Raw genomic sequence first — 13,426 nt, 5'->3', positions numbered from 1 at the left:
GAACAGCCCCTTATTTAAGCCTGTTTGATTGGGAGTTCTAGAGTGCCGTTCTCCAACACACTTCCCAAGGTGTTTCCCTGTTTCCGGTCCCCTCAAACACCTAGTAAATGCTGTGTGTGAGTGTCTTATTATGCCAAACAGGACCAATGTTTAGCCTTCGGGGGTTCCCTGAGCCGTACATCAGCCGGTGACCTGGGACCATGTCATCAACCCATCCAAGGCGTAGGACTTGTGGAGGTTGACAAGGGGCAGCAGCATCATGCAGCCCTTACTGACGCAAAAATTTTCTGTTCAACAATAAACTGTTTCCTTTTTTCTGCAATACCTCAGTGCCCATTGCTCATCTCCACCTTTTACGAAGTTTTATTGTAAAAATACGTATTTTACGCCACTGTAAAATGTGTAACTTAAGAGGCAAATTTCAGGACTCTACAACTCCCTCCTCTCCCCATCGCACATGTAGAATCTATAGCGCCCTCCCCAGTCTACCTTAAATTGTGCCTGTTTGTCCACGTGATTATCTTGGGATGCTTCAATAAGTTGGAGATGTTGGATCCTTGCTGCAACGTTTTTGTTCTGCAAGCTCTGCAATCTCCTGGATTTCTCCAATGCCATCTTCTGTTGTCTCTTGTTGGCTTTCTGTCATGATCCGCTTGAGGTGTTTTGTGTGTGTTTCACTTTGTCTGTGCGGGTCACACTACTATGTCTTTGGTTCCGGTGGATTTTTTTTACAATGTTTGTAAAAAAAAGTCTTGACCGTGGATTTAACACACCGCAGTTAATAGTGAAATAGTTTAATCGCTGCAACACTACATGTGACAAATAAAAATCTTGAATCACAGATAGATCTCTTTGGAGTTACATGGAACTATCGGTAGCAAATTTACAGAAATTGGGGCAGTGGTGGCCTAGCCGTTAAGGAAGCAGGCCCGTAATTGGAAGGTTGTGCGTTTAAATCAAAGCACCGTCCCCACAGACTGCTCCCCGGGCACCTTGCATGGCTGCGCACTGCTCACTAAGGGTGATGGGTTAACATTTCATTAGTTGTTGTGGTGCAGTGTTTCACAATGACTTTCACTTAAAAGAATAAGAGCAAGGGGTCAAACTCCAGAGAGGGAGACACCTCAGAGAAGACCTCAGAGATGCAGGAGAAAAGCAGAAAACCCCCAGCCACTGTGGTCTGAGCCCCCGAATGAGATCTGAACACCACCTTTATACTGGACATGTGGCTCCCAGAAAGGCTGCCACAGACCTGATACAGGATTTGAGTGTTCATACACCTTCCACAAGACTCTGCTGCCCTGGCATCTCAGACCATTTGCTGCCCTTTTGGACCACCCGGTGACAGTGTGTGTATGTATGTATGTATACATTTCGCTCATATATATCCATATATATTCGCTATATATATCCAGCTGGGTCACTGACAAGTAAAAAACGTCCTTTTCGCTCATATATATATTTGTATTTGCAGTTGTATTTGTATATATATATATTTGTGTGTGTGTGTATATATATATATATATATATATATGTGTGTGTGTGTGTGTGTGTGTGTGTGTGTGTGTGTGTGTGTGTGTGTGTGTGTGTGTGTGTGTGTATATATATATATATATACTGACGTTTTTTACCTGTCAGTGACCCAGCTGGAGTTGTATCTGTAGAGAGAGACTGCAAAACAGATTTGGTTATTGTACACGTTCTTACCTCAGAGACATCAGAGAACCCATCATCATCCCCCAATTCAGCCAGCACACCCCCAATGTTCTGTTCATGGATTATAATGCTCCACCACATCATGTCTCAGCTCGACTTCAGGAAGTTGGAGTGACTCATATGGTACGGCAATCAATGTCCCCTGAGCTGAACCCCATAGAGCACGTCTGGGACCAGTTGAAGCAGAGACTGAATGATTGTACCCCCACATGACCTGGCTGAACTGCGTGTAGCACTTGTGGAAGTGGAACGCATTGCCTCAGAACAACAACATGAGGCTGGTGAGGAGACGTCGCTGTCAAGCTGTCATTGTGGCAAATGGTGGAAACACTGACATTGTCGGTTTTTGTTATTTGGGGCTATCCCTGTTATTGTCTAAAGTTTTGGGGTAATAAATATTAAACTAATGAAAATGGTGTTCTCATAGATTTTTAGTAATATCAAAAGGAACTTTTACTTATTTCATTCAAATTCAGAACAAATAGGAAAAGCACTCCCTAACTTGAGTAGTGTATATGAAATTAAAATTTATTTGTCACGTACAGTCATACACGTTAAGATATGCAGTGAAATGCTTGTGCGACTGCTGTTGACCTCAATATTACAAATATTCAGATATTACAAATATGCAAATGTTGCAAATATTGTTTCGTCCCTGGACGTATGCTCCCACGTGTTCTGTGTGTCTGGCTGTCTTTTTGTGCCCTGACTCTTTTAGGTTGACTTTGTGGGAGGAGTTGAAACCTACCAGCTCCACCTATATAAAGAGACTTTGGATGGTGTTCTGGAGGTACCCAGGGCCTGCTAGGCCCTGACTCTTTCGTGAGGTCCCCAGGGTCCACTGAGATCTGCAAGTTAGGGATCTCATTTGTGTTTCTTGTTGCTTTGTGTGATAGACCCTTTGTTGTTAGCCTGTTAGCTTTATGTAACTTCATAAAGTGAAATGATTCATAAAGTGAAATGATTGTCACTTGTGATACACAGCAGCACAGCACACGGTGCACACAGTGAAATTTTTAACCCATCACCCTTAGTGAGCAGTGGGCAGCCATGACAGGCGCACGGGGAGCAGTGTGTGGGGACGGTGCTGTACACCCTTGTCACATTTCTTAGACTCCCAGACTTAGGAACTCCTAGGAACATGACAAATATAAACAAATATTACAAATATTACATTGTTTTTAAGCATAAATTATATGTAACAAGTAGGAAAATACTTTTGTAAAATAGTGAAGATGTGCAAATGACTTCAATGCTTATAAAGAAAAATTTGTAGTAAAATATTTGTAGTGGCGTGAAGATGAGCAAATGTTCCAGAAGTTGTTATACACCTATAACTAAAGACCCCACAAGAAGATCAACCAAGATACCCATAGTGCTGTATGGCAGCAAGACAATGACATTAACATACAGACATACAATAAAATCATACAATTGCCCAGTCAAAGTCCAGATTTAAATCCTACTGAGAATCTGTGGCAAATTCACTGATGGTAACCTGAAAGCAAGTTGTAGGTCGCTCTGGATCGGGGAACCTGCCAAATGCAACAAATGTAAATGTAAAATTGACTGAACTGGAGCACCAAAGCTGACTGATGTTTTACTTTTACTTTACTAAATAGGACACTGCAATGGAATGTGCAAATTGTGGTTGTCCGTAAATAGCTAAAAAAACACATTAAAAATACATCCAGAATAAACTATACAATAATAAAGTGATTCATTTTAAACTAAAATATTAAAAAGTTACTGGGCAAAAAAATGCTTTTTTACCTGATGTAATACAATCTTGGTGTACTATATATTGTATATGGTGCTCTTTGTACTGGGTAGCACCGTACTTCCACTCTTACAACAATTAGTATTTTAGCATTTATCACTTTAAGGCAGTTAATGAGCATATAAAAAAAGCCAGATAGTAAATAAATAACCCCGGGGACGCCTCCTCCGCCAGATCTGCAGGCTGTCTGTTCTACTCACTCTGGTTACTTAAGCGTGAGTGGAGTGGGGCAGTATTAGATGGAGGACGTGGGAATCTCCCACGAGGCTGAACCCTGGCGCATTGCAGAGGAGACTCTCAACACTCTGGTTATTCTCAGAAGAGAGAGACAAGTGATGGGTTATCAGCATTAGGCAGTGACGGCCTCCTGCACAGCACCCATTGTTTTAGGCACTTGTACTATATTATATTATTATTATTATTATTATTATTATTATTATTATAGTGTCTTAGTGATATTTAGGCTATTACTGTACAGATAAAGAGGTGTTAGAATGGCCTTACTCTCATATCGAAGAATAAAATGCAGCTGACTGCAGGTCTTGTACAGTCTGCAGATGTACGTTATAGATGGATGGATGGATGGATAAAGAGGTGTTAGAATGGCCTTACTCTCATATCGAAGAATAAAATGCAGCTGACTGCAGGTCTTATACAGTCTGCAGATGTACGTTATAGATGGATGGATGGATAAAGAGGTGTTAGAATGGCCTTACTCTCATATCGAAGAATAAAATGCAGCTGACTGCAGGTCTTGTACAGTCTGCAGATGTACGTTATAGATGGATGGATGGATAAAGAGGTGTTAGAATGGCCTTACTCTCATATCGAAGAATAAAATGCAGCTGACTGCAGGTCTTGTACAGTCTGCAGATGTACGTTATAGATGGATGGATGGATAAAGAGGTGTTAGAATGGCCTTACTCTCATATCGAAGAATAAAATGCAGCTGACAGCAGATCTTGTACAGTCTGCAGATGTACGTTATAGATGGATGGATGGATGGATGGATGGAAGGAAGGAAGGATGGGTGCAGGGGGAAGTTCAGCCCAGAACTGCTGCACTGTGCACCACGTGCCTCGACTTTCTAATTTGTATTGGAGCCCCGCCCCCAGCCACCCACCACCAGCGCAGGAGGCAGGAGAACATGGTGCCGTGGTCCCCAACACCCACCCCACCGCCATTCCACGCTGCGAGCGACCGTTCCACGCGGGGGCAGCGACGAAGCTCCCCGTCCACTCGTGAACACGCCCTGGAGCTGCTCCGGGCGCCCTGGCCGCAAAGCCCGCAGATCTACGCGAGAGTTCAGACGCGCACGAGCACGCACGCTCGCACGCACGCACGCACGCACGCACGCACGCACGCACGCGCAGGCAGGCAGGCCGCGGAGAGCTGCGGTGGAGGAGGTATTCCGACCGGGCTTCGCAGATAGAACGCATGTGTGTCCCTGCAGCGTCTCAGCCGACATCGTGTCCGTGGCGTGTTGTGCTCACCACGTCCGTCCTCCATGTTTCCAAAAGAATTCTGAACAGTTTTAACTTTGAAAGTGTCTGTCTGTCCAGGGTCCGGAGCGCATCCCGCATGAAGCAACCTTGACTGCGACCAGGGGAGGAATTCGAATCTGCCAAAATGAATTTCGTAATGAAAGCGGCTCTGGGAGGTAAGAGACGACATTTGCTCTTCGCTGCTTTTAAACGTGCGCGTGTACGGCCACCAGACGCATATTCATATTATTTCTATTAAACGTCCACTTCTTATTGGAGGACTGTGCTGGTTTGTGGACCCCAGAGCTGGTGCAGATCTGAGCTGGTCTGGAGTCGGGGTGCTGAGTTCGTGAAAAGTAAAAGTGCTGATGTCACCATGGACCATGGCAGGAACTGCAGTGGTGATGTAGGCTTCTGCTCGGGCGGGCGGTTAATGCCCACCAAGGATTTATGTCTGCCGGTGAAAAGGCTTTCACCTTCACTCTGAGTGTGTGTGTGTGTGTGTGTGTGTGTGTGTGTGTGTGTGATGCGGGCGGGTTTTAAAGGGCGGAAAAAGGCTGGGGGGTTTGCAGCAGTGCGCTTTTCTGCTGAATGTGCGTTTTTTTTTTTTTTCTTTCAAGTGCATGCCTTACGCAGCAGAGACCGAAATCGGGAATCACCTTCACCCCTCCTCCTCCTCCTCCTCCTCCTCCTCACTGAGATCGCAAGCGCACACGACACACTTCGGATACGGGCCTGCTTAAGCATTCATCAGGACACACTAGAGCAGATCCTCTCACTTGTTCATGCTTTGTCCCACGTGGGTTACTGCGGAGGTCGTGGTGGATCTTTTCCATCGAGTAGTTGACCCTGATATCCATAAAACTATGTGTTTCCATGATTTCTTCATTTTGCTATCTGCCCAACCCTACTTGAGCATTATTGTACGTCCTTCATTTTATACGGTTAATTACATTATGCACATTGCGTCAGTCGATATTTTCCAAAAGAATTAAAAATTGAACGTGTGGAAAGGATTACAGAAAATGATGCCTTTGTGGGCCGTGGTCAGTGTGGTGGTGGTGGACGGGTTAGAACAGCTACATATAAATATTATTATTGAACAAGGTCGTTTTTTTTCCAAGGAACTAATAGCAATCAGTATTTTGACGCGTACAGACAGACTTTTTTCCCCGAAACATGTTTTATTAGGTTGACATCTCCCTGGGTTTGAGGGGTTAGCGCCATCCAACCACTGGGTTGTGGACAGGTGAAGCAGCTACTCGCACCCGGAAGAAATCCCTGTTACTCAGCAGATACACACACGGATGGAGCAAAGACAACGAAACCCGAAACACCTTCACACAATAAAAACTTTAGAAACCACGAAGAGGAGCAGATTCCTTTGGAACATGGAGTGGCTGTGACAATAAATCGAATAGGAAGTGCCCTGGGGGTTTTCAAAGTGCATCCCTGGCTTTTGTGGTATTAAACTGAAAATTTGTATTGGATTTACTTGATTGAATAATGGACATTGGTTCCACGTGATTCATTTGATTTAGGCTGTTTCAATTCCTTTGCAATATTTTTGTTCAGATTTTTTTAGGTAACAAATTATTTAAGTTGATCATACGTAATTTGCCAATGAATGCAAATTAAACATGTTATTCTTGCATCATCAAATCCTTCTCTCTTAACAGTAATGTGTTTTTTTTTTTTTTTTTTTTAAACGTTAAAATTTTAAGTTATTCCATTAAGTTCATTTATAAAAAGGAACCTTCTTTTTTCTGTATACGTCACATCTCTCTTGCCATTAAAAATGCCCCAGGTGGCACCCTGTTGGACCCATAACCATGTAGGCCACCAAGTGTCCCAAATGTTGCATTGTCGTGGAAGACCAGCCACCGAGAACATTTATCAGACGCTCTTACCCAGAGTGACCAGTAGCTACAGGGACAAGTGCGTCAGCCAGACACTTAGGTGTACTACTTAGTGACACAGTGGAAGTGGGACTTTGTGGCCATCTGGCTCATAGGTGAGTGAAAGTGAAGTGACTGTCATTGTGAAGCACAGCGCATGGCGACACAACAAAATGTGTCCCCTGCTTTTATGCGTCACCCTTGACGAGCAGTGGGCAGCCGTGAGCTATAATCCAATTTTTTAAAAGTCAAATCCACAGTGAGGTGCTGAGTGGCTCAGCAGAAGGACGAGTGTCTTGCCAGAGGTGAAGTAAAATCTTTACTCTTTCAAGGGAAAGTGCTGAGGGAAGCCATCGCTGCGTCACCGGCAGGGACGTTCTGCTACCTCGGCCATGAATAGAGTACAGTTAGGAATGAATCTCTGTTTTGTAATACATGCGTCACTCTCTCACTGTTGTGTGAAGGGGCTACGAAGGATATGGGCAAGATGCTTGGTGGGGAGGAGGAGAAGGATCCAGAAGCCGAGAAAGAGAAAGAAGAAGAAAGGCAAGAGGCCCTGAGGCAGGAGGAGGAGGAGAGAAAGGCCAAATATGCCAAAATGGAGGCTGAGCGAGAGGTCATGCGACAGGGCATCAGAGACAAGGTAACCAGTTCACAATTCAAAAGCAATCCGGTTTGCGCGCACGGTGTTCAGTCGCCCATTTTGAAGAAGCACCTTGACGGAGACAGCTGGGACAACGTCTACGTTCACCGGGCGTCTGGAGAGAAAGCGACATGAAAAGTACAAGAGCGTTGACTTACTCGCTGTTTCTTGGCGTAGAATATTGTGTTTGCACGTGTAGTGCGGTCGTCTGTATTTAGTATTTCGATATTTCGTTGTTTTTGCCAGCAGCTAGATCACTACTACACCACTACATGTGCACACGAGTTAGTGATATAACAATTTGCTTCTAAAGTTTACTTCTAAAGTCGAGCCCGCAGAATCCAACTCGGCTAAGATAATTCTAACTTCTTGTCTTCTCTCCATTTTCTCTGCACTTTGTGAACATCCATCTATAACCGTGCATTTCCCCCGGACCTTGTAGTTGCTCCTGGATGAAGACAATAACAGGACCTAAGTCTGCGTAGTCCTTCAGTCGGACTGAGCCTGCTACCGTTCAGTATGCACGGAATAGAATCTAAAATAAAACCTGATTAGCTGAGTCCTCTCCATCGTGAGGTGTTTAGAGTTTTAGAGTTTTTAGAGATGTACATGGATTTAGAGTAAACTTTTAAATCATTGTTCATGGTACCCTTTGTTAAGTCTGTAGATCAGTGAACGAGCACTGCTTTACTACTGTTAATTTGAAGAAAATGTAATCAGTGAGCGCCAAATGTCCGTTGTCTTCATTACAAAGCAAGCGATCATTACATAGCCATATTTATATCTTCCCAAGGCCTCTGTCCCTGGTATATGAGACTTCATGTGAACATCTTCATATGAATGTCTGATAAAATGGTTATAGGAGAGGATTTCTGAGAATATTATTTTCTATCAGACCTCGTATTTCTGACAAATCTGTGAGATTTTATATGAGAGACATGGACAATATAATTGAAAAGATAACATGAATTTGAATTGTAACGACACTTTACAGCTGTTTTCTATACAGTTGATCTGAATAATGTAATTTTAGCCCTAGTCTGTTTTCAGGCTTGTTCTTGGCCTTGACCAACCTTTCTCATGGTCTCACCTTGGTGTGTCTTGGTCTTGGTGCCCGCAAGTCTCGGCAGTGTCTTCATCTTGGTACCCTCCGGTCTTGACAATGTCTTGATCTCGGTTTAGGTGGTCTTGACTACAACTCTACTGATTGGCCATACCCAGCTAATATTGAGGAAGTCCCCCTCCCTTTCCTTTGCAGAAACAGTCCTGAACCATCAAGGCATGGACAGTTCTGAACTGATGCCAGAGATGCTTGATTTGGTCAAGATCTGTGGAATTTGGAAGTCAAGTCAACAACCTCAAACACTTTGTAGTGTTCGTCACCACCAAACCATTGTGAAGTGTCACAGTGGCCACAACCTTCACAATCTGTAGCAATGTTTAAGTAGGTGCTATGTGTCAGAGTAACAAGGACCATATGTTGCAAGGAACATGTGTGGCGGGACCCAGAGTTTCACAGTGCCACACTGGCAAAATGGTTAAATTGCCAACTGCCGCCTTTTCTGAAACCAGGCCTCCTTCTTCCATTGCGCTGTGGTTCTGATGCTTAAATGCCCATTGTAGGCACTTTGGGTGGTGGACACGGCTTAGTGTTTGCATCCTGACTGGCCTTATACACAACAAACTGTGTGTTCAGCAATGTGAGCTACGGTTGCTGTAGTCTGTCTAATGTCACGTGATACAAACACATAATGACATGCCATCGATGCTGCACTGTGATTTACATTTTGAAACGTTGTATGAATCAAAGAAGGATGTGGTGGTAGCAGAAATCACACCTATCCCCAGACTCTCCCCTTACTGATCAATGCTCCGTGATGCCCACAAACTATATAACAATATCCACCGTCGACTGGGAACATCCCCAGAGGAGTTGCAGTTTTTTGCGGTGCTATGTCCAGGACATTCAGACATCACAATTTTTTCCTTGTCAAAGTCATTAAAATATTTACACTGAACACTTTTTTTTTTTCCAGCTTCCAGTAAATCATGTTGGGTACAAAATGTTAATTGGGTGCTTAATATAGCTCTCAATTGCCAGTGTACGTAGATAAATCTTCAGCTGTCCTAATGTTATGACCGAGATACTTATTTACTACACTAAAGTTCCAGGTATGGGATTTACTTACAATCAACACTTATCCCTATATACATTACATTTTCATATTTGTAATACAAATCGTTAAAGTTAACTTCTCCTTAATAACTCCTGTTTTTTTGTGTGCTGCAGTAAATATTTACATCCAGTATTTCTTACCAATAACATGAGGAAAACTCTATGGAAGCGGTTTGGCTTTAATTATCATCATAATTACCACCATATTACATTGTTTATGGTCACAATGCAACATCTCATCTAAATCGTAGAAGAATGAAGAATATTGAAGAATATATTACTCATGATCATTTCTCATGATCTCAAGTTTGATTATATGTGTTTTGTTTGAAAAGTTACAAAAAATCGGTTGGCTTTATTCAGAGCACACCTGCCTCTTGTCCTGGTATTAAAAAGTAGAAAATGCTGCTCAGTTAACTGTGAAGCCCTTCAAAAATAAAACTAAATAAAGATTTTAGCTGAAATTTTACAAATAGCTGTTTTTTCATATATAAATAATTTTTTTTTCATAATAAAATACATTTTCACTGGCCTCTCACCTTTTTAGTGTTATATTCATTGTTTTTAAGGGGTTTACATCTTTCAGTGGTACAGGCAATGTTATTCTTTGCCTAATTACATTGTTATTTATTACTAATACAAATTATGAGTGGACAAAATTATTATTATTCTTGATTTCCCTCATAAGACGGTATCAAGTTGTACTGCTAATCAAGTGATCTTGTTTCTAATACACGTACACACATCAACATCAATTAAACACTTTCTTTAAGGTTTGTACTTTAATGCTGAATTTTTGTATGGATTAAAGTGCTGATAGGGGTTTAAGTGATAGGCAACCATAGGAATTGGGCAGCTAGTATTTCTTGTGAGTTGTAGGTGAGTTATTGTCCTCATTGTGAAGAGTGCATGATGTCAACTGTGGGTGATATCAACTGGTTCATATTCATTAAATGTATATGCATAACGATTAATGAATGAACTTATATCATTAAATGATGTTATTGATTTCCCAGCATAATAGAAGAGTAAAATAAAAATATACATATATTTGCCCCTATGAGTGAGATATAAATGGTTATTTAACTGAAACCACTTTTGTCCCCTAAGGGCTCCCTGGCCTAAATGAGTCATTTTGTTAGGACATTTTTATCTAGGTCATTTATATTCTTGAACTGTTGTAATTGATACATGTTTTCTCTGGTTTGAGGAATTAATAAATGATAAATTGATCAAATTATCTATCTAATTAATTGTCTTTAGTATTTTTTTAGCAAATCCTAGACAGTATCCAACACAAGGTGGGAATGATATAATCTTAGAGCTGTTGATTTAAACTCCACATACCATTGTTTAATTGATCATATGCTTGCAGATCATTTGTTCTAAACCAACCCAGTTCCACCTGCTGCCTACATAACCAGGCTTGTTTTTCTATGTGTAGTATGGCATTAAAAAGCGAGAGGAGGCCGAGGCCGAGGCACAGGCGGCCATGGAGCAGGCGTCTGAGGGTTCGCTCACCCGCCCCAAAAAGGCAGTGCCTGCAGGCTGTGGTGACGCCGAGGAGGAGGAGGAGAGCATCATGGACACAGTGATGAAGTACCTCCCCGGGCCTCTGCAGGACATGCTGAAGAAGTAATCCACCGCCCCGCTGGGCCGGTCATCTGGCTTTCAATACTCCCGCCAGCACTGCTGCTTTAGCATCAGTGGGCTAAGGTACTCCACACAATGAGTACTTCACACCTTCTCAACACTGTATAGCTCAAACTCACATAGCAAGCTGTTAGCAATATGGAACCAAGGTTTTTTCTGCGCTGTACAAACGTTTCTCCAATGCGTCAGCAGCAGGCCACAGGAAACAGAACTGCTGGGTGTGGCTCCACCACTATAGAGACTTTAGTCTTTAGATACATGTAGGTCTCTCATCTACTGATGAGAAACTCTGACAGGAACTATTCTTCATCTGTAAGTCTATAAAATAATTTTGAAAACACACACTCTGAATAAATACAGAAAGTAAGCCATATTTTGTTTCTGAGTAAAATCTATGTACAACACACCAAGTTTACTACATCTACGTATAGTACACCACTGTTCCAGTTGTTTCTAATATTAATGTGCATATGCGTAATGTACCTCCATAATGTAACTCCACTGTTTTATACAATAGTTCTTTGTGTAAGAAAATGATTTCTGCATGCCATAGTTTGTTCTCATTGTAAACGTGGAATGTTTTTCCTGATGACTAATTGCACCTTTAAGGAATACATGTAACAGCTCATATTATTAAGGCAATAATTTTATGTTGTGTGCTGCTGTTTGTGGAAAAAATTATTGTGTACTTCAGTTCAACATTGCCAGGATTCCTCTGGAGCAAAATTATGTTGCATTTCCAGCTGTGTCTGGGAAAAATAAAGCAGCATTTAAAATGTGTATATGTGTGTGTGTGTGTGTGTGTGTGTATATATATATACACACATACATACATACATATATATATATATACACACACACACGCACACACACACACACATACATACATATATATATACACATTTACTTCATAGGATACCAAATTGTGACATAATTTTAACTGCTGTAACTTTCTTGGTAGTTCAATGTTTTCAGCAATAACTACACCATCCTGTATGCTTGGCTTGCAAAACTAATAAAAGTGTTTAATGACAGTAAATTTGAGTGTGTGACATTTTGTACACAATATTCTAAGGATTCTCAGTATATGGAGTCTAAGGAGGTATGCTCCAAATCTCACACTTAAAGGTGAGCCTGTAACATTGGCTGCTGAAGTGGGACACCATGCTCAAAAAAATAAAGGGAACACTTATACAACACAATGTAACTCCAAGTCAATCACCTCCACTTAGGAGGCAACACTGATTGACAATCAATTTCACATGCTGTTGTGCAAATGGAATAGACAACATAGAAATTATAGACAATTAGCAAGACATCCCCAATAAAGGCGCAGTTCTGCAGGTGAGGACCCCAGACCACTTCTCACTTTCTAGGCTTTCTGGTTGATGTATTGGTCACTTTTGAATGTTGGTGGTGCTTTCACTCTGGTGGTAGCATGAGATGGAGTCTACAACCCACACAAGTGGCTCAGGTACTGCAGCTCATCCAGGATGGCACACCAATGCGAGCTGTGGCAAGAGTTAGTGGATGCTTCAGTCCAGGTTTTTCCCTTAGGAGACCATCTGCCACCTCATCAGGAGCATGACAAGGTGTTGTAGGGAGGTCATACAGGCACGTGGAGGCCACACACACTACTGGGGCTCATTTTGACTTGTGTTAAGAACATTAAATCAAAGTTGGATCAGCTTGCACTTTAATTTTTAGTGTGAAATGGGTTGATAAATTCGATTTCGATCAATAATTTTCATGTGATTGTGTTGTCAGCACATTCAGCTATTTAAAGAACATTCAGATCTAGGATGTCTTATTTTAGCAGTGTGCTGTATATAGACATGGTTGTCCCAAAAGAACACTCTGTACGTTTTATTTGTCACATACACAGTCATATATGGGATGATATGCAGTGAAATGCTACTACTACTAGTACTATATTCAGGAATCATTCCATAGTGCTTTTGTAATAAATGTCACATGTAACTGTTGCATGTATCTGCTCCAGCTTTCCACCTCAGACGGGATAACCTATGATGCGTATTAGAATAAACCAAGAGAGTTCATGGAGGCTTCCATGAA

At 41.9% G+C, this 13,426-nt stretch overlaps 1 protein-coding gene across 2 annotated transcripts; it reads left to right on the top strand.

Moving 5' to 3' along the window:
* The first annotated feature begins 4,622 nt into the window (after positions 1-4,622).
* On the top strand, positions 4,623-12,389 carry cplx2a (complexin 2a). Of its 2 annotated transcripts, none has more exons than XM_028978622.1 (4): positions 4,623-4,902; positions 5,059-5,156; positions 7,343-7,521; positions 11,142-12,389. In XM_028978622.1, exons 2-4 carry the CDS (start codon positions 5,126-5,128, stop codon positions 11,334-11,336), a joined length of 405 nt encoding a protein of 134 aa, XP_028834455.1. In that variant the 5' UTR covers positions 4,623-4,902; positions 5,059-5,125; the 3' UTR covers positions 11,337-12,389. The 2 variants fall into 2 exon arrangements, with proteins under 2 accessions (XP_028834455.1, XP_028834456.1); XM_028978623.1 differs by having other exon boundaries at positions 4,623-4,935.
* The last annotated feature ends 1,037 nt before the right edge of the window (positions 12,390-13,426 follow it).

The sequence above is a fragment of the Denticeps clupeoides genome, chromosome 4, assembly GCF_900700375.1.
Source record: "Denticeps clupeoides chromosome 4, fDenClu1.1, whole genome shotgun sequence".
Classification (NCBI taxonomy): domain Eukaryota; kingdom Metazoa; phylum Chordata; class Actinopteri; order Clupeiformes; family Denticipitidae; genus Denticeps; species Denticeps clupeoides.
The sequence above is the reverse complement of the archived record's forward strand: the minus strand, read 5'-3'. Positions and strand labels throughout refer to the sequence as shown.